At 41.1% G+C, this 21,407-nt stretch overlaps 3 protein-coding genes across 3 annotated transcripts; 1 reads left to right on the forward strand and 2 right to left on the reverse strand.

Moving 5' to 3' along the window:
• Nucleotides 1–3,522: 3,522 nt before the first annotated feature.
• On the reverse strand, nt 3,523–6,228 carry mrm2 (mitochondrial rRNA methyltransferase 2; the record flags this gene model as incomplete). The annotated part of the gene is made up of 2 exons (XM_080512248.1): nt 3,523–3,953; nt 5,946–6,228. 2 exons carry the CDS (start codon nt 6,226–6,228, stop codon nt 3,523–3,525), a joined length of 714 nt encoding a protein of 237 aa, XP_080368374.1.
• A 581-nt stretch (nt 6,229–6,809) lies between these two features.
• Nucleotides 6,810–9,864, forward strand: nudt1 (nudix (nucleoside diphosphate linked moiety X)-type motif 1). The gene is made up of 3 exons (XM_080511636.1): nt 6,810–7,047; nt 8,695–8,840; nt 9,466–9,864. Exons 1-3 carry the CDS (start codon nt 6,896–6,898, stop codon nt 9,636–9,638), a joined length of 471 nt encoding a protein of 156 aa, XP_080367762.1. The 5' UTR covers nt 6,810–6,895; the 3' UTR covers nt 9,639–9,864.
• Nucleotides 9,865–9,997: 133 nt separating this feature from the next.
• Nucleotides 9,998–20,049, reverse strand: snx8a (sorting nexin 8a). The gene is made up of 13 exons (XM_080511635.1): nt 19,991–20,049; nt 19,202–19,329; nt 18,423–18,552; nt 17,548–17,738; nt 16,960–17,080; nt 15,618–15,754; nt 15,388–15,468; nt 15,143–15,303; nt 14,832–14,961; nt 14,668–14,736; nt 14,230–14,379; nt 11,657–11,806; nt 9,998–10,815 (listed from the first exon to the last, which is right to left on the reverse strand). The coding sequence occupies exons 1-13, from the start codon at nt 20,010–20,012 to the stop codon at nt 10,735–10,737; spliced, it is 1,551 nt and encodes a 516-aa protein (XP_080367761.1). The 5' UTR covers nt 20,013–20,049; the 3' UTR covers nt 9,998–10,734.
• Between the last annotated feature and the right edge of the window lie 1,358 nt (nt 20,050–21,407).

Consider the following 21,407-nt stretch of genomic DNA (forward strand, 5'->3'; position numbering starts at 1 on the left):
TCATGACACAGTCAAATCCTTCTTTTAAAGGTGTGTCATTTCCAAAAGGAAGCTGTCAAAAGAAAACTGTTTCAATGTTTCATAAACTTTGACCTGAGAAGAGACTCAACAGGAGAAGTGGGTGAAGGTTGCAGTTTGTGGAAACAAAGCAGTAGGTGAGCAATCTATAGAGTTCCAGGTTGAGCTGGAAGAATGTGAAATATTGCTTTCAAGCTGCGACCTTCGCCGAACATTAAACCAAGACTTGATGTCAATGCCAAGAAAGAGAGAACTATTGAATGAGAGGCACAAAAATCCTGACAGTATTGACGACAGCAGCAGATAATGAACAGATGACACTAATTGATGTACTGTGGAATGCACTGAATTACTACTGTCAAACATGGTGGGGGCATCATCATGCCGAGGAGCTGCATTCAATGAAATCTGAAGAGCTCCAACAAATTATAGTGAGCATTGTGTTCGGCTTGAGGTGAGGCGTGTTTGAGTGGAACAACAAGCCAAAGGTCACATCCAGCTTCACAAAGGAAAGGATGAACTATTTTCAATTGAATCTCGACCCAACTTCTACTCAGACGCTTTCATAAGAGCCGAAATCTGTTGCTGCAGGAAAGATACTTGCAAACAGTTGGATTTCTGTTGTGTTGGTCAAATAAAATGATCGCGCACCTATAAATACCAACAGGTTCATAGTCTCACATCCTGTGAGGCAGTGGCGCACGTTTTAGTTCAGGGGCCACAAACAGCTGAGTTTCATACAATTACCACAATCTCAACATAAAGCCAATTTAATGATACCTTCTGGTGCCAAATGCAGTGACATGTCCAAAAAACCATATCATATAGCTGTTGCTTTATGTGTCTTTTTACAAACTGACCTTGACAGCATGGCTTAGAGCAACGAGGTAGTCATCTTTCAAGACAACATTAGCAAAATCTCACTTCGAGTCTCAGTGTTGTGTCTGCTGCACTTAAGAAATATGTTAAAACAACAATGTTTTCTTCACCATTTTTTCCCCCATTCTCTTGGTGGTTTGTGGGCAAGACTGAAGTCTCTTGCGGTGCCGCTTTTAGCCCATGGGCCTTATGTTTGAGACCCCTTTTGTAAATGTTCCCATTTAATTAACTTACAACCCAATCTAGTCATTCTGCCGACTGACTTGGATCTTCTTGAGGGCAAGGTTTGGGCCAAAAAGAGGATTCAAATGATCAAATTATTATCATTCAATTCTATTTTTGTTCTGGCCGCTGACAAATCTCTTAAGAAGATGCTTAAAATCTATCAGAGACATTAGCCTCCGTCACATCCGAAAACCTTAATAACAGTGTGCAAAGTTCCCCCCAAAACAAGCAGCTCAAACAGGTGGGTTACAACAGAGGCATCATGATTGAATTTGAAATGTGTAGCTGTCTGGCCAGTTTCCCTTTTTTAATTTACCAATATTTACATCTGAACCTGCAGCTGGCCAGAGAAGAATGAATTAACCTGTGAATGAATCATCATTCGTCCTGAGACCAAGTGGCCTCCTCCAGAGGAATTTACATAAATCCCACAGTCATTTTAGAATAATTTGAAATCCAAATAGCGAAGGGCTGAATAATCAACAAGTAATGAAAAGTAAAATTGGTCATCTGTTCACACCTTTCAGTATCAGCTTCATCAACAGGCATGGCTGCTCCTTTCATTCCAAACAATCATCTTCAGAGGTCAGTCCCCCTCCTACTACAGTTAATTCTTTTCCAGGAGGCATGAATGATTCAGTTCTTACTGTTTTACTCATCACCCGTGAGACACAAAAGGCCAAATAGCAGCCTTATTAATTTATGCATGTGAGCTGTATCTTCCAGGGCTGCATAAGTGCAAATTTCAGCTTGATTAGCCTTTTAATTTTAATTTTGCTGAATGATCAAGCAGTAAAAATCATTTTTGAAATAATCTGATGTAAAAACTTAGGAGGGGTAATTGGAAGGACTGCGTTTTCAAAAGGACTACATTTGCAATGAAAAAGGTAAAAGAAAAAAGAAATAGATTTTATTTTTAAACTATAAATTTGGGTGAATGGAAAAATTCTAATAGCATGAAGTGCTTAAGATTATAGACCAGGGGGTGTCAAAGACATTATAGTTCGGGGCCACATACAGCCAAATTCCATCCATTAAGTTTAGATCATTTCTCAATCTTTCATACTCCTCCTCCTTGGAGCATTTTCCTGTTCGGTGCAACAGATCATTTTCTTCTCAATGACAACGGCCTGCATATTCTCCCTCGCTGCATCCATGATCCTCCTCAATGGTCTTAATCGTTATCTTTCAGACTAAAGGTATTAAAACTTCCCGAGGACCCCCGGCTGTACAAGTGTATCTGTGGAAAACAAACGGGACTTTTTAATTTCCCGACGGGATGTCTGGGAAAAACTCCTCCCACTTAACAACTCCATGCATGGTTGCGTTTGATAATCACTTATTTGTACATACTGGAGCCCTATTAGCCGGAGGGTGAAGGTGCCAACCCCTGAACAGCATCAGCTCTGGTTCGAGTCCAGCTGGAAGTTGATGCTGCAAGTCATTCCTCGTCTCTGACTCCTGTCCCCGGATCGCATCTGTCTACCTTATGCTGCAATTAAAAAAAACAACAACATACGAGCATCTTCCCACAATGTCACGCTTGTTTGTACAAGTGTGGAAGTTGATGAACTAAAATGTGAAAGGGGGTGGCTTTGATTGCAAATGCACAAGATGGTAAATAAGAGTTGTTATATTGTAAAGAGCAGTCAAGTATATAGCACACAGTAGTGCCAGGATGTAGTGAGAAAAATGGCTGCAGAGTCAAGATTTCTGTGATATTTATGAGGAGAGACTATCAGCAAACATTCGCAAAAACAAGCAAATAAATAATTTGTTTTAAAGTGTTCCACAGAGTGACTTTTACAGGAGTCTTACCGAAAAATTAATCTCCCGTCCTGGAAATATTTCCCCAGTAAATAGAAGTGTTTCCACTGTCGGAGAGCTGAGCCCAACAACACTCGCCTGCCTGCCAAGCTTCAGTATCGTCCCACTTCCTGTTACTCAGACGGTATGCCACTCTTCCCTCCATGAGAGAATGATTACACATTTCTACATGGCTGGCAGTGCAAATTATTAGCATAAGCTCCACTAGTAAATGACTTTCTGTAACAAAAGCAAATAGCAAACTGAGTGTGTAGAACAAACAGTTACTGGAGAGGGGGGGGGGGGGGGGGGGGGGGGGGGACACAGCACTGGGCTCTTGAGGAATATCACACTGCTTCTTCCATAGGTTGACATATTACTGATGCACTGTTGCTGCTGTGTTAAGTTTGGAGGGATGAAAAATCCCCAGCAGTGTTTCATGAGTCAGTGCCTTACAGCAGAGCCTCACCGATGCCTCAACAGTGCCATCTGTTGACGGGAGCTAATACACGAGTCTCTTCCTGAAGTTCAGAGACGATGGTCAGAGATGACGCGCACGCCAGGGAATCCAGCACACCCTGCATCCGGCGATCATCACCTCACTGGCTTCCTGTACATCCTCGCGAGAAAGTATCTCTCAGCCGAGTCCTTCCTGCTGGCGTGTGGCTTTAAGCTCCGAACGCTGCCGAACGCGCCACACAGTTGGCCCTGGAGTGTCCCAGCAAGGGCCCCGTCCCAGTATTTACAGAGCAGGGAGCCGCTGGGCTGTAAAATCTTCTCAGCCAAGTCTATCAAAGACAGACACATTGTGATGAGCTTCTCGTGGTCCATGTCTCTGAACCCGCTGGCATTGGGCGCCATGTCGCTCAGGATGACGTGGGCCCGGCCGGCCGGGAGCAGCTCCAGCAGCTTGGCCTGCGTGGCGGGGTCCGTGACGTCATGACAGGAGAGGAGGCGGGCGCCGTCCAGGGGAGGGATGTTCAGAAGATCGATGCCGACGACTGTACCACGTGGTAACTCTGGGTCTGCAGCCACAGGAAAGACACAAAACTGTGAACCAATTCTGAATAGAGACTATCTGATATGGAATATTTTGACTTCAGTATCATATCACCCTGAGAGACTCTGGGTCGGTCACACCGCTCAGACATTAAGGCTGAGAGGAGTCATAAACTACTCATAAACTAATTTTTTTTTTTTTAAATGTCGTCACAGGTATGAGATGTAAAACTTGTCCTGCGTTATAATTTAAAAAACAAAAAAAAGTTGAAGGTGAAAAGGTGAAGTGCATAAACTAATGCCACTTTTGTGCATTAGGTGACAATAGCGAGTATCTAGTATTCTCGTACCTCCTTAAAGGGTGTCAAACGAAATCTGTGGCCCATAAGAGGCTCCAATCCAGCCCTACAAACCACCAAGCAAATTGTTGACAATAATTGATTTTTTTTTTATTAATTGAGAGTAGCGTTGCAGCCTCACAGCCATGCTGAGTTTGTATAAACCATTATTAATCTAAAATAGCATAATCTGGTTGTATTTCTTTGTGTGTGTGTGTGTGTGTGTGTGTATATATATATATATATAAAAATAAAAATCCAAGTTAAAAAACTTGTTTTGGTTCATACATCAATCAAAAATTAACGATCTTTTTGTAAAGTGCCTTTCACATGGTCCAATGATTTGCTCTCTAAAATCCATACTCACTGGAGAACACGTGTTGTCAGTTTTTTAAAAACGATTCAGATTTTCTTTGATTTTCCTGCCCTTAAGCAATCACTAGTGTACCATTCATCTGTGCGAGATTAATCCTGTACAGATAATAAACACTCTTAATCTTAGTAATCCATCACAATCAATATTGCATCTGCCATGATTTTCATCACAGTTACATCTCTGTTGTGTTGTAATGCAGCGCAGCCGCTCCGTATTAATCTGCACTCACTTACAGCAGCATCATTAGGCAACCATAAACAAACTTTGACAAAAATAAATGCTGACATGATGGATATTCAGAAGGATTACTGCACTTAAACAAGGCTGAAGTGGCTGCATGCTGATATTCACACTTGGAAAATGGAAACATGAGTAAAACATTTTTAAGAAAATTTAAACTTCAAACTTGACTCATTATGTGGCTTCTTGTGTTCATACCTGGCATGTAATCATAATTCATGTCATTTAAAAGTTGCACTTTTTAAAAATTCTAACTTTATGAGAAAGATCTTGTGACTGTCCATATCTAATTAATTCAATTATTTGGGTGGATCATGTGCCTCTCTTCTGTTACACCAACCATCTCCATGTCCTCCTGCACTGCATCCGTCAATCTTATCTGACTTCTCCCTCTTTTCCCTGTCATCTCAAGCATCCTTTGTTCAATGTACCCTCTGTGATCTGGTCCAGTTAAATCCCATCCCGGATATTCATCTCTGCCCCCTCCAGTGCAGCTTCCTGTTTATTTTTATTATTATTTTTTTTTTTTTTAAAGAGTACCACCGATCTCCACCTACTGAATCCTGGCTGCACTCAGTCAAGATGAAACTGGACTGTATGTGGTCCAAAAAGTAAATTAAATCTTATTAAATAATTATTTTGTGTCCGTCTTATTTACATGTGTATATATGCATTTATATTGTATACATCTTTGTCTTGGTTCAGTTACGTGCTTATAAATAACCATAACATATTTGGTGTTTGTCCTCAATTTGTCCTCGTGACTGTCCCTCAGAATAGAGGACACCAGTCTTCAGTCCTCAGGGGATACTTGCCCTTGGATTCTTGGGCGTGCCTACATCAGAGGTTTTACTGTATACATATAGAATATAATAACAACAACAACAACAACAACAATAATAATAATAATAATAATATAGAAATCTACAAAATTGGCAATGTTGCAATTAGTATCATATATACTTCAAGGCTGGAGAGATTATTTTCTTTGTCAACATCACATATTATTGAACTGATGGTCCGGTGGATCACAGCCCGTAGAAGTGTCCCGGTCGTTGGATCACCTGTCCCGGCTGAGTTGACCCTCTGGACCGCCACCTGGCTCCAGGCTCCGGGTGCAGCACCACAGTCCACCACGCTGTGTCCGGGCTGCAGAAGCCGGAACTGGTCGTCGATCTCCAGCAGCTTGAAGGCGCTCCTGCATCGGAAGTTGTTCTGGTGAGAGGCTTTGACGTACGGATCTCTGAGCTGCCTCTGCAGCCAGCGCTGCTCTGCGGGAGTCCTGCTCTTCTTCATCAGACAAGAGGAAAAGTGGAAGCAGCTCCTCTGCACACACTGCCTCCACATTGTTGTTAACTTGGAGAACACGTGTGCGCCGGCCCTTGCCGCTGGAGTAACGCGCATGCGGAAAGACGCGCCCATGTGGGTCCGCTCACTACAAAACATTCACCAACAAGAGTTCCTATCTGGGATGTTCGATTACAAAGTCCCTGTTAAATAAGATCCATGGATGTTATAGAAAAATAGAACAACTTTGCACTTTTATTTTTCATTATTTTCCTCTGACGACACGAATTCGTTTGAAATGTTGCTTCTGTATCACTAAGATGATGACATTGGGCTTCTATATAATTGTAGTTCCCATGATATATATTGTTGTTGATTAGGTCACCGACTCACCATTCAAAGTTGTGAAAATCAAATCCTAATTTATCTTGTACAGAATTTCGTGTACTTGGTTCCGTAATCGCTTCAGTTTCCGACCGAACTCATTTCAAAGTCACACGTAATTTTGAAGTACTCGATCTCACAAACATATGGATGGGGCTCTTTGAATGGAGTGAGACTCCAATAGACTCAACCGGTGCTCTTGCTTATCAGCGCATCATGTGACGCCGACGTGTGAACCACACACGAGGGAATGCGTCAAGTGGAGAGTCCCGTTTGTATTCTGCAACTGCTTTTTCGGTCACTAAACATTTGATTCCAGATTTTTCCGGGTCAGGCAGGAGGCATGCTGAGCTCCAAGCTGCTGACCCTGGTGCTGGTGGTCGAGCCCGGCAGGGTGTTGCTCGGCATGAAGAAGAGGGGCTTCGGGGCTGGAAGGTGGAACGGCTTCGGGGGCAAAGTTCAGACTGGGGAGACTATCGAGGATGCAGCCAGGAGGTGAATCCAGCTGTTTCCATGCAGGACACTTCAATTATGTAAGAGAGGAGGGCTCAGCGCAGACCAGCAGTCTTACTAACCTACAAGCACATTCACTACAAAATAGTCCAGGTGAACTTAAAGTTTCTGCACATCTCTTATAACAAAGTAAACAAATAATGTGTTTTGCTCAATTGCTTTTTATTTTACTCAATCACTGCCAGACTGTACCAGATTGAATTAATGTGAAACTGTCTTTCTCATTAATTACAAAGACAGTGTTGTCCCATCATAGTCTAATTTGTCCCAGTGTATTCTCTTAATGAATGTAAAGTATTCCTACCCTTCTGGCAGTAGCATGGAAATGTTAAGCCTAATTGCTTCAGCAAAGGATTTGTCAGTGTGCATCCACACCTTTAGGTCAGATCAAACAAACACTGCTGCAAACCAGCTGACAGAGTCGTTTTGAGAAGCAGCTTCCAAACAAACTCTTCCCCTGCAGTGAGTCAGGACAGAGCACACACCAGAATAATGCTTTAAAAAAAACAAAAAAACAATCTCGGTAGCGCTCTGGCTACTGATGCTTGAGAAGATCAGGACTGATGTGCGATGTAGAGATTCTTAAAGTATGGGAGGAAAAGTACAGAGACTTTAGAAACACTTTAAAGTTCAATTTTAAAGGTCATTATGGCACTAATTTATCAGTCTGGCACACTCGAGATCGTCGTGTGTGGCCTCTGAACTCAAATGAGTTTGACACTCCTGAGAGGGTTTTATACAGTTTCACTCGGGCCTACCTGTGTTAGTCAGGCTCTCAGTTTAATACATTTTCACCAAAGTGAAAGAAAAACAAACAGAAATGGGTATAAAAGAAAACCCCCAAAACAAATTATATACGACGTTTTGGTTCAAAGAAGTGCGTCGGTTGTTGTTTGTCTTGGTGGAAAAGCAGGTTTGACAAGATATAACCGACTTCACAGAGCACATTACCACATCAAAGCGTCTCGTGCTACTGTACATGCTGTCACACCTTCAATGTGCAGCAATGGGGGGAAAATAAAGATCATCTTGATTTCTGTGTTGTAAGATGTATTTTTATATAAGTGCAGCGCCAGCACTGATTGGCCGCTTTGTGAGCTTGATAAAAGAGATTGATGTTGAGTCTGGATGCCCTGTAATCACTTATTAGTAGGAAGCGTGCTGCAAAGCTGAAGGAAGGAAACCCTGAAAGCAATCAGACTCCTGTTTTCTCTCAAACTCTAAATAAACCAGCGTCTTATCTACGCTCCCGCTTTCACTCTAAGGTATACTAAATGAATGAAAGTGCTAATGTTTGTTCATTTCCTCTTCAAAGAAGTCAGCAGATAGTCAGCTGGTGATCATGTCGAGCCATTTACACAGACTGAAAACCTCTAAACCCGGCTCTCTGTGTTCGTCCTTTTTAACCTTCATCCGAGGCTTTTACTTGCATCCCATCGGCCTGGATAGAAAGATATTTTTGTGTCGCTGTAGCTCTAAAATCAGACTACGATCTGGACTGTGTGTTCTGGAAGCCCGGCTGTGTTTTTAGTGTCAGTGTGGAGTGAACGTATTTAGACCATCCACCCAATGAAAAATTCAGGTGGTGTTTTTCTTTTTTTTTTAAGAATTTTTTATTCCTCCTTTCAGAGAGCTGCAGGAGGAGAGTGGCCTCACGGTGGATGCGCTGGAGAAGATCGGGAATATTAAGTTTGAATTCGTCGGGGAAACGCAGCTACTGGACGTGCATATCTTCAGAGCGGACAGTTACAATGGCGAGCCGACAGAGTCTGATGGTAGGATGCCGGGGGGGGGGGGGCTCTTTGGGATACAAACATGTGATACGTTCATACATGAGACAAGAAATATGGAATAAAATCTAAAGGTATTCTAACATGAACAAAATTGAATAAATAGAAATTATTGTTTAAAAACTGTTAAAAAAAAAGGGGGCGGGGGGTATAACCTGCCCTGACCAGAAGCCAAGCTGAATGGTTTCAGCTTTAGTTCCAGTGTCGCAGCTCTTCTAGTTTCCCCTCAGAGCTTCATCCAGCCTCTGGAGATACGGGATTATCTCAGTGGAGCAGCTGAAGTCTCAGTAATCAGCCTGGTGGAACACTTTCGGATTCTTAGCAGCCTTATCAGAGGATCAGAGAGGTCATACTGACTGGTACACTGTGAGCAGTGGTACAAAACAACAACATTTTAAATTGACTAAATCTGGAGTCCAGGTTAGAGAGTTCATTTTAGTTTTTCAACATTTTATTCTGTTTATTCTCCTTAAACCTTTCCTCCCTCATGTTACAAAAATGCATATCTATACAAGGTAAAACTACAACAAAAGAACAATTATACAGGAAGATAATTTCTTTATCAGAATTGAAGGATTTTCTAATAATGTTGTTTTCTGTTATTCTCTAGAAATGAGGCCTCAGTGGTTCAACAGTGACCAAATCCCTTTCAGCCAGATGTGGCCCGACGATCACATGTGGTTCCCTCTGATGCTGCAGAAGAAGAAGTTTTTGGGTTACTTCAAGTTTGAGGGTCACGATGTGATTCTCAGCCACACGCTGGAAGAGGTGGACGAGGTCTGACGGGGATGCGTATGGATGGAACAGTCAAGCAAAACAATACACAAGAAGAAATGTTCATTGTTCATTTTATTAGAATTGATCTGCAACAATTAAGACGCCATTGCAATATTTACAGTATCTACATGTGTTACTTTCTTGGGTCCAAGTTAAAGTAAATGCCAAAAAGTGTTTCATGCCGTATGTACAGAATTTGTTCATTAAATATGAGAGATGGTGCGTTCTCTGATCTGGATGTCAACAGTCATTTCATTGCATTTGAGAGGAAGCGTCTTTAAGAAAAGCTGCATTTATCCCTTTCTTTACTTTATCAAAATGCCGAATATTCTGATAAAGTGTATGTATCAACACAAATATCCTTAAATATCTGACTGCATTCGACAATATCTAAGCAGTTTGTCATCAACTAAAGCAGCCTAAAGTTAAGTTAAAGGGAAGAAAGATGGACTTTTAATTGAAGCTACAGAGGAATTCTCTTCCAATGCACTTAGAACGTAGAGGATTTATCTTTGGTAATAAGTCAATAGCTTATCTTGTCATCACTGACTTTGTCGTTGGTGCCAGAGTTGATTATTTTACCCAGAATTCTCACCTTGAAACATTTACAGTTGGAGGCCTTTAAGGTAGCTTATAAAATCGTTCTGTAGCTCTGCATACAGTCCAGAATATGTGGATAAACAACCTTAGAAACTAAACTCTGCATCAAAAATACATTGGTCGATAGAAACTCATTGAGTAGAACCTTAACTTTCCCTTCCTGTGAGTTCATCTCTCTTATCTTAGTGTGTAAGACTTTTTACAAGTAAGAAACAAGTGTGAATATACTGTCAGCTTTGCATTTGTTGTAAAATAACACCTCAGTTGTTGTGCTTTGTTGGCTTGCAAAAGCAAATTATGAACATAATATTGATATGCATGTTCTCCACAACACTAATAAAAAATCTAGTTCTGAATGGAATGTGTAAAGAAAAAAAAGGAAATGTGCGTTCTGCTTTCTGTTTTCTTTGCTTGAGCTCACAGAGCTTTGTTTTTATTTTCCAGTCTACGATTCTAGTCAGCGACAGTGTTTCTCTTCTTCTTCATCTCATGTGCGTCGGGTTCAGGCCGGAGGCTTCAATCCATTATTGCCAGCGAAAAGACACCCGAGCTTTGGCTGGAGCTCGTTCCACACCTCTCCCATCTGGAGAAAGAGAAAAGAATTTAGAAACATTTAATAACTGAATAAAATATATCATCTATGTCCATTACTGCTAAGGCCACCAATGAATCTCATGTTTTTGTGGGAGAAAAGCAAGAGTGCCCAATACAACAAAGTAAGTTAATTCATGCACATGGAACAGGTGTCAAATATAAGGCCCGTGGGCCAAAACCAGCCCACTAAAGTCTCCAATCTTGCCTCTTGGCTGACAAATGAGCGGTAAAAGTGACAAAAATTATGAGTAAACATTCATTTTCAAACTCTGGATTGTGTTTTGGGACATTCACTGTATTTTGCACCAGAACGTTTCATTAAAATTGGCTTTATGTTGAGATTTTTGTGAGTAGTTTTTGCTAAAATAGACATTTTCATCACATATACACATAAGTCTAAAAGTTATTATGACACTAGTTTACTGGCTCGGCCCACTCAAGATGAGATTGGGCTGTGTGTGTGTCCTCTGAATTAAAACGTGTTTGACACAACTAATATAGAATGTCGCCAAGAACAAACTTGAACTGGGGATGATCTCAATGTGAGGCAATAGTGCATACCACTACACCACCGTGCAGTCAGCTATTGTGTAATGAAACAAAACTACAGGTTTGGGGGCTTAAAAGTAATTCGTTTCGGGAAAACCGTCAGATTTGCACACAAACATTTTTAGAATGTCTGTTTACACAAAAATGGCAAAAACAATGTAGTTTTCATGTTGGACCACTCGTGGGTGCTGGGCCTGAGTTTCCATTCAGTGATACCAGTCATCGATATCTCTTAATAGCTTTAAAAAAAAAGAAGATATGCAACAGGTTATTAGTTTCACCTCTCTGTGTCCTTGAACCTGGGAGTTGACGAAAGCTCCGAGAATGTGCGAGGTGATGGGAAGGTAGGTGAAGATGAGCTGCGTCTCTTGGTGAAGGCAGAACAGGGAGAAGTAGTTGCGCAGCTCCATGGTCTGAATGGCATTTTCTTGCTGGTGGGAGGACAAAACACACGACTTGACATCAAAACACAATTTGAGAAAAGATAACCACAAAGAGAGCGTTGGATTGCAGGGAAACCTCACCATCATCTCGTCATGAAAATTCTGATGCATCAGAGCCACAAAACAAACCAACAAATCATGCAATTACATTTTTATCGACTTAATGATTTGAACAGGGTCTTTGTTTATGTCAATGCTGCAGACAAACACGAGAGACAATTAAACTCACATTAGGAGTGAAAGACTTTCCCCACTGGAAATATAGATGGTTTCAAAAAGCATGAAAAAGTACAAATGTTCAGATTAACTTCATGCCTGATTTCAAATAGATTATCATAAATGAGTAGAATACAAACATGAAAACAACCTAAAAACCCAAATCTGGTAATGGAATCTTAAAAGAAAACACAGTTTGAGACAACATGGCAGGGAATTTCCTGACTGTATGTCAAACCACACAAACCTGGTGGAACTTTAGTTAAGTTAGAAACCACTTAGATCCTTTTTGAAAATGAGTTGTAAATTGAGGATATTGTTGTGATCACAAAGTCTTGGAGTTAATCTGATGTCTTGAAGGTGTTTTTTTTTCTTTAAGACTGAATTATTCATTTATCTGCCATCCAAAAGGAATCTCATTTAATTTTACGTTGATATGTTGTGTGGTTTACGTGACTGTTTTGTTAGTTCTCTCTGCTTGATGTTCCTTGATCCTTTGATAATGTATTTCCAGTAAGGTAATGTTTATTGATGGAGACAATTTCATATAATCCACTTGGGTGTCTTTCCTCTCCTGCACAGTTTGGATTGATCTTCTTGTAATTCTGTAGAATATTCTTATTTTACACATTTACATATTGAATATGTAAGAACTGAATAGAGATTTTCTTTATATTGAATCGTAACAGTCAAGAGTGTGAGAATTTCACAGGCATTTTAAGACCTCTCCATTTCTCATGACATTGACTGGTGTCCACTCATCAGTGATTTTCTCATGTATCATTTGATCCATTTCTACTCATTATTTAACAGAAGAAAACTGAAACTGAATTGCTTTTCATTCCACTTTTATGCTGAACAAAGTTCAATATTTTATTGTTTTGGGCTTCTGTTGCAGTGCATATTTGCTCTCTCCACAGAGGTTAAGCAGAAATGTAACTTGGGGGAAACTTTCTCCTCCTGAAAACTGCACCTCTACATTAACAACACTGCTGATACAAGTAGCCCACACAGGGGAGACTTTATCTCCTTCAGGTACAAGGCCAAGGATAGCCTGGAGCTTCTTCAGCCTGCTGACTCAGCAGTCAGGAAGCAAAGCTCAAGACCTTTAGGTTTCCGGGATGAGATATTGCTGCATTTGTTGAATTCTTTGTGGAGAGTTGACATCTGCAGTCACTTTCACTTCACATTGTGCCAATTCTTGACTATTCTCTGTACCAAGGGTGACAAATATAGGATGTTTTGGGGACATTTCACTCTATATTTACTCCATAATTTGTCATTAAAATGTGACTTTTGTTAAGATTGTCATTGTTTTTAGTAATAATTGTTTGGTTTTGTGAAAATATTGACATTTTTATGACATATATTCTGCGCCACAACAAAGAAAAACTTTAAAGTTTAAATTTAAAGGTTATTATGGCACTAGTTGGCCAGTCTTGCCCACTCAGGATGAAATCGGGCTGAATGTAGAAACAACTTTATACTAAGGAGGTGCATTCAATTTCTTGGCCCTTTTCCAGTTAGTACTTGTAGGTTTTACGAAATGTATGTCAACTTTTTGGGGGGTATTTTTGTTATGTTGCACAACTGATAGTCAACTTCATTGTGACTCTTATTCTGCAGCTACATTCATCAAAGAAAGTTACAATAATATATCTCCTAACTTGTATGGTAAATATGGTCCTGAAGTAAGCCTCCGGAAGACAACCATGGATTTAACTATTCAGAGGGTGAACAAGTTTCTTTCCTTCTTTTTTTTTTTTGGCTGCATAAGAGTTCCATTTTGTGAGAAAGAAAAGCAAAATTGGCTCTTTTAACTGCGGCAGATCCCGACTATTAACCAGAGCAGCTACTCCAGTGCTCATTCATGTAATGACGCAAATGCTCAGAGAACAAAGGACGACTGATCACACTCTTTTCTGCTGCTGTAGGAAGCCTGAAAGCAGTTAAGCAAACTTAGAAGTACCAGTTTTATCAACCCGCAACAAAGCAACAAGCAAGTTCAGCTGAGCCAAGATATCATGTAAATATGGTGCCTGAAGTTACACAATGCATTACAAGTACAGTTTTAATTAGAAGAGGGTTGTGAATACGTGGCCGTGCTGCCTTTAAATGAGCAACACAGACAAGCTTCAGCCACAAAAATCAGCCTTGTGAATGTTGGAAGAGAAAAGCTGCAGGCGGAGAACCACCTGAATAATGCGGGATTCCAGCTGCTCCACAGATGCCTGCTCTTTGGGCTGCACCGTGGCGCTCATCATCTGCCTCTTCATCATGCCATACTTGTGCAGCGCTCTCTGGTGCTCGTGGAGCACGCCCCTCTCGTGGCGCTCGCAGAGATCCTGCCGGAGAAACAAATCGTGACGGTAGTATTTATCTGAATCAGAATGGCAAGACAGTAGGAGACAAGGTGATGGGAGAGCTTTCTGAACAAATTATCGAATTGGCACATATGTCAGTGTTAATAGATTGATGAGACGTCACGGAGAATGACAATGTGTCTACTGACGATCTAACTGTCATATATATAGTAATACACCGTACTTCACCATCATACAAATGTACCTGTGAAACTGTCCAGACCCTTGGTTAAATAAGCATGTCAGTAGCCTGAAGAGAATATCACTCACTCTGTAGGACTGCAGCAAATCCAGGAAAAGATTCAGTTTTTCCACAACATCATCTTCCTCCCGTCGACCCTGAGGACATTAACAAGACAGCTTTTATTACCCTGCGCCACTTTGGGAGCAGCAAACGAGAGCAGGTGGCGGAGATGGCGGGCCGAGGGCAATACCTGCTGAGCAGCTTTGTCGGACAGGACGGCGAACTCCACCGACAAGCTCTTCAGCGCCTGACGGAGGCTCCCCCAGGAGCTTTGTGAAGAGGCCAAGGAGGGAAGAGGTAAAGCATCTGAGCCCAGCGTGCTGCAGAAAAAAAACATTATTACAGGATGTAATATTTCAGTGAGGCAGCTGCCAAACTCATTTCAGAGTAACAACCATGAAGAGACACGGCAACACAGAGAATCACAATCTTATTAAGCAAACCTGGGAGACCCCAGGATACTACAGTAAAGCTGACGTCATCCCCGTGGTAATGAAATACCTGAGCTCTCTGCCAAACATAAGCAGATCAGTTGCATTCTCCTTGGAACGCTCCGCCATCTTCTCGGCTCGATCCCTCAGCTTCTGGAAGCTGTTGTGGATATTCCTGATCATCTCTCGGCTCGTGGAGAACTGAGCCTGTATGTCAGCCGGGAGATATTCCTGCAAAAACAATTTCAACAAAAATAAAAACTGCTGGTAATTGCACAAGAAGGCGGGTCACATCACACACGCCGTGTGACTGACCTTTGCCAGGGTTGCGATTCTGTTGGTCATAAACTCGTCACCCGTTTTCTTGTAATTGTCACGCAGCTTAGTCTGAACATCCTGTTATGAAGAAAGAAAAAAAGAAGAAGAAAAAAAAAAAGCAGTGAATACAGGATGCATTACGCGGTCAAGGCATCATGAGGATTGTGCCCATTGTGCAACAGCAATAGTTACAAAGAATGGTGGAGAAATGTGAACAGACGACTCACAGAGCCATTGAACGTGAGGAAAGTCTTGACCAACTCGTCCTCTGAGAAGAAGGGATGTCGGGCCACCAAGTTAATGAACCGACACAGAGCACGTCTCCTCCCCTCGATGAACTCCCGCTCGGACACATTTGTCAGGACTGTGGACGGAAACCCCCCCCATTAGAGGAGAAAATATCCACATAGATGGACAACAGACTTTCATTACATTTTGAACCATAACAACCTCATTTCACTGAATTATTTCTGACTGAAAAATCAGATTGTCCAGTTTACATGAATATAGGATGTGAGGGTTTATATGCATTATATTCAGCTTTAGCCAGAAGCAAACCGGGAATGAAGATAATTTATTATCAAGACAGATCAAGTTTTTTTGGCGTTTCCTAAAGCAGCATTATCACTACTTTGGACCAGTGAAGCTTCCCCATGGCTGTTTTCTAGAAACCTCACGGGTGAAGTGTCACATGGTGACGTTACATAATAGACATGCAGAGTGGGAAGCAATCCGATGTGCTATTTCATGAGAAATGTTTTAATGTCTTAGTTTTCATTGGATCATGATTTAATCAGATCACTTATGGTCCATGTAAGCCACAGAACAAGATTTTAATCGCACGTGTCCACCAATCAGCAGACAGGCTGTCTGAAAGCACCTTTTACGTTTATGTAAGTTACATGTAAAATGTGAAGAAAAAAAAAACAACAATCAGGAAAAATGCAAATATAAATATCCCTATATAGCAGATTTACACATGTGGTGCAACGTTCTGACATATTCCAGATTGATTAAAACCCAGCGAAGCTGTTGTCTCCTCATGTGAGTGCACTGACATGATTATCACTCCCAGGCTACAGGAAGTCATTGTGGATTCATTCTGTGCATCACTAGTGTCTTTGTTGCTTCAACACAATACAGTTAATGAACTGCAAAGTCAGTGTGTGAAACGGCAGAAACTGAAGCATTGCCAGTTTGATAATTGGACGCGGCAAATGGGAGGTTCAGTTGGTTTAGGTGTAAATCACAATTCGGTTCAGGGGCCACATTCAGCCCCATTTCAACTCGAGTGGGCCGGACCAGTAAAATAGTGCCATAATAACCTATAAATTCAAACTTCAGAGGTTCTTTTTTTGTGGCGCACCATATACGTGATGAAAATGTCTATATTTTCACAAAACCAAACACTTATTAACAAAAATGGTGAAGTGTGAAGTTAACCACTTAATTAAAATCCTTCACTATTTCAGATTGAAATACTCAGGTCGTCGCTCTCGGGTGTTTGTGTGCACGCTGTCAGTCGCATGCTGCCGTTTGAAGCAGCAGAGATCGCGCAGAGTCACCTACCTCCCTTTAGCATCCTTTTAGGTGGTAATGCCGGCACCACTCTGTAGGCGAATCTCTGAAGCAAGACCTCATGGAAGACGTCAAAATCACTATATCGCCGGTACACTGATATTTTGTAATGCTGGAAGTAAAGAAAATAAAAATATAAATACTTGAATATAGACTGACACATTGTTGCTCACATATATACAGTTCTTTAGCCTCCAGTTAATTCTTACCAAATTATAAGTAGAAATAACGATAATAACAATAATATTCTTGAATTTAAAACAAATCGAATATCATGAATGTGAGCAGAATTTAAGAATCAACTGAACAGTGAACAGGTGAATCTTCAGCAAGGCTTTAACAACTTTCACAGAACAAGCTTGTCACATCTCAACAGGTAGGCGGTTTCACAACATTGCTTTGACCTCATTGTTATTTTTCTGACCTTTAAAAGGCTTAAGAGTTCCCAGAGTCGATCGACAAAAGAGCATTTCACACATAAGCAAAATAAGATGGAGCAAAAGCAGTTTAAATTCTGCCTGAGATGCAAGAGCGTTTATGTGTTTTATGTCTGCAGGCGGATTTTGTGCCGAGCCTCACCTGGCTGGTGACCTGGTACTCCACATGTTTGAGGAACAATCCCTTCTTCTCTGGTATGAGCTCCACTTGCACCGTGTCTCTGGTCAGGAGCTTGTCCAGTGTCTGCGACATGGTCAGCACGTCGTCCTGAGCCGGCTGCATCCTCAATGTGCTCAAGTCCCTGGGATCCCCGAGCTGAGGTTTGGGTAACTCTGCCGGGCACACAACCAGAACCCACATCTAATATTTGCTTTCTGTGACCGACTCAATAGGCCGACGCGAGTTTCCCAACTGTGAGGAACGTCAACGTTAACGCTGCTATTCAGAAAAGCTCTGTTTGTCTACTGCCAGCATAGTCTTGTACTTAGCATTCAGGCGATCTGTTATTTCAGAACATTCCAAGGAGGGCATGGATTGAATGTAGTTTTTGCTGTGACAAATGAAAACTGGTTCTGGCGGGGAAGTGGGAGGCGGCCATGCTGGCCACACCTGAAATAACAAGAGGGAGCCTTAAATAGTTGCAGAAGTTTGGGGATAAATCGAGCCAGCGTAATAGGCACCTCAATGAAAACCAGAAAACTGCCCCCTGTCATCTTCCGACCGTGGCACATCCAAACGAAAGCAACCGAGAGATGGCTTCTCTGCCCACATCATATGAAGCAACATTTAACTAAAGGAGCTGAACTGCTCGATTCTCTTTTCACTCTTCCACAAACAGTGACTCAGTGCAGACAGAAACTGAAGCCTTGCATCTTTAAAAGCCAGTTAAAAAAAAAAAAAAAAAGTGACATTTGCCCTGCGTGATTGAAATGTCCTCACGTTAAAAGTACTGCAGAGGTTCCCATGGAATCACCGAGCTACTCATTAAGCAAAGATTTTACAGCTCTGTCACCTACCTTGGATGCAGTTCTCTAGCAGTTTGGGGCTGGGCTGCTTTCCCTGCTGAGCCAGGGCAATCAGAGCCAGCGCTTTATAGAGGGACAACTTGCTCAGGAATCCGTCCGAGGAGTCGACCTGCTCGGCAATCTGACAGACACAAAGACAAGCTGAGATCGAACATCAACTCGGGTTTGAATTCTGCGGACACATGAAAAATATAAAAAAGAGCTTGCTGGAAACAACTGTCAAGTCAGGAAATAAGAAAATCCGACTGAATCGTGGGCTGGCTCGGGAATAGTGCGAAGATGTGACACACTCAAGAGTCATTTCATAACATTGCTCTATTGTACCAATCAGAGACTCCATATCTGCAAGAATGGGAAGGAAAACAGCTGACGGACCACTAATCAGTCGTGTCACACGTTGTTACATCTGGTTTGTCCATCTTCTGCTTAACTTCTGCTTACTTTTCTGACCACTATATCTCTATTCTTAAAAGTCAATAACAACACAAAATGTTATTTCAGCTGTTAAATTCATTCTTTTGATTGAAACCTTTGAAATAGTCAATTGATTTTTCAGATTCCAGCCAATGATGAGAGTATAAAAAAGGCACCAGTGACACAAAACATAGCATCACATTCATAGATCGGTGTGGCACATACACTGGATTGGACTTCATAATAGAATAAACTTTTTTTTTTAATGTTAAAAGTGACACTTATGTAAAGCTATAGCGTTAGAAAAATAGCTTTCTAGTGTCTCTTGCTGCTGCATACCGACAGGTCTCCCTCACCTGGGTCAAAACAGTCTTGGAGAGATCAGTTCTCAGTAGCAGCCGTTGAAAAACCTCAAGTGGCACTCTCTCATCTGTCCTGCAATGGACTGCCTCGTATACCTCCCTGTAGTAGGCAGGAACTGAACCTAGGAGGGGGACAACACCATCATCAACATGACGCACATAGGAGATATCCGATCAGGACTATCGAGAGGTGTCATCAGTTTTTTTGGTGATAGATCACTGAGCCTATATAGATGGTACTTTCCAATGTTTTTAAGCATTTAGAAACTGAAAGCTGTGAAGCAAAGCACAGAAATCCAAGACGTCTACAACCTATATAGAAGTGTACAGCAGATTAGAAGATATCAGATGACAGGTGATATCTCTGCAAGGTTGCTGAATTCTTCAAGTGACAGTTTTACACATGCAAAAAAAAGGGTTAAAAAAAAAAAAAAAGAAGCAACAACGGCTTCAGGTTCAGCTTTGACAGAAGCGATCCGTATTAACTGTGCACAGAGGCAGTCAAAATCCATCAACAGGTGGGTCAAAGCGAGATGAAAACCACTGAGAAAGCCTTTCAGGATGGGCCAACTTCATTCCGATCACAATGTACCCAAAAGTTCTCTCTGGTCAGCTCACTGCGGTTCCCACGACCAGGAGCGTTCGTCCACACGCAAACACATCTCACACATGGCTTTCCACTCGAAAAAAAACCCCGACACAAACAACCAACACACGCAAATAAAGCATAACTGGAAACGGCCAGGCGACAGAGTTGGAAAATAGGAAGTTTTGGCGCTGTACCTTCATTGATCTCTCCTGCCATGGTTCAGCCTGTCATGTGAGCACAAGAGCACCTCCATGTGATTTCCTGCAGGAGAGAAAAAACAAGTCATTTATTTCTTAAAGTTGTAGTAAGTGCTGGTTAAAGTCCAACATGGGAGCAGGGCAATATAAAGTGGCAACCAGATTGTTGTTGGGAGCAAAAAAATAGAAATGGTGATTCAAACTTTGTATGTGTATTTATTTTAGGGTGTGTTTTATGTCAGTAGCTCCAGGCTTCGATAGAGATGTCACATGATGTCGTCTACACTTCACACATCCACACTTCAAACACATTATTTAAAGCAGTGTGTTTCCTTGATAATCTTGAGCAAACACATTTGTTTTATTTTCTGTTCCTCATTCTTAAAATCTACCAGCGTAAATAAAGATGCGTTCAGGAGCCCCTCGGATATTTGGCCATTTAGTTTTAAAAATTTGTTGCATAGACATAATAAGGGAAACAAAAGGGGCGTTAACGTTATGTGCCATGGTTTGTTTTGTTTGCTTGTTTTTTGTTTTGTTTTTTTATCTTATTATGTCTCAGAAGAATCCGCTTTCTTCAAGGCCAGTTCAAATCTGGTACTCAGTTACTCCCGGTTTGCAACAGTATAGTCTTATTAAAAGAAAAAGAAAATATATGGGAGAAAAAACATTAAATGCCCATGAGATTCGATGAAAACCTTTAAATGATCATTTGATATGCAAAATGCAGCATACTTTATTTTCCAGTAGTACGGAACTGACTCTTTATGACAGCTTTCACTGACATTGTTTTCAGTTTGTGGGAAGGTTTGCATATTTATGGTATTTGACTTTGTTCTTAATTATTCTTTCTTTTAATTGAAAGTGTTCTTTGTTGTAGATTTTTTGAAATGTTTTATGCACATAAAGTGATGATGATGATGATGATGATGATGATGATGATGATGATGATGATGATGATGATGATGATGATGATGATGATGATGATTACGATTACTACTATTGTTGATACTGTCCTAAAAGTAGTTTTGTAGTTATGACCACATTACCCGAGACTGGGTCAAAAACAAGAACAGAGCATTCAACAGAGACTTTAAGGGCCAAGACCAAGTAAAGACCAAGACCTTGAATATGTGGTCTTAAGACCAAGACCAGTCTCGTGTACTACAAGAGTGACATGTGACATGAAATGTATTTAATATTCATAAAAAAATTAGATAAAAGCTGACAAAATATAAATAAATAATAATACAAATTGTATTTATATAATATAAACGTTAAACCAAAGAAACTAAGGCAAGAGTGAACAATAAAACGGTGGGAGTGGGGTGTGTGAATCAAAGAAACATAGAGTTGAAAAAGTGTGGAATTCTTTAGCGCCTCAAAAGAAAAAAATTTATTGCTGTAATTTACA

Source organism: Blennius ocellaris (assembly GCF_963422515.1).
Source record: "Blennius ocellaris genome assembly, chromosome: 16".
Taxonomy (NCBI): domain Eukaryota; kingdom Metazoa; phylum Chordata; class Actinopteri; order Blenniiformes; family Blenniidae; genus Blennius; species Blennius ocellaris.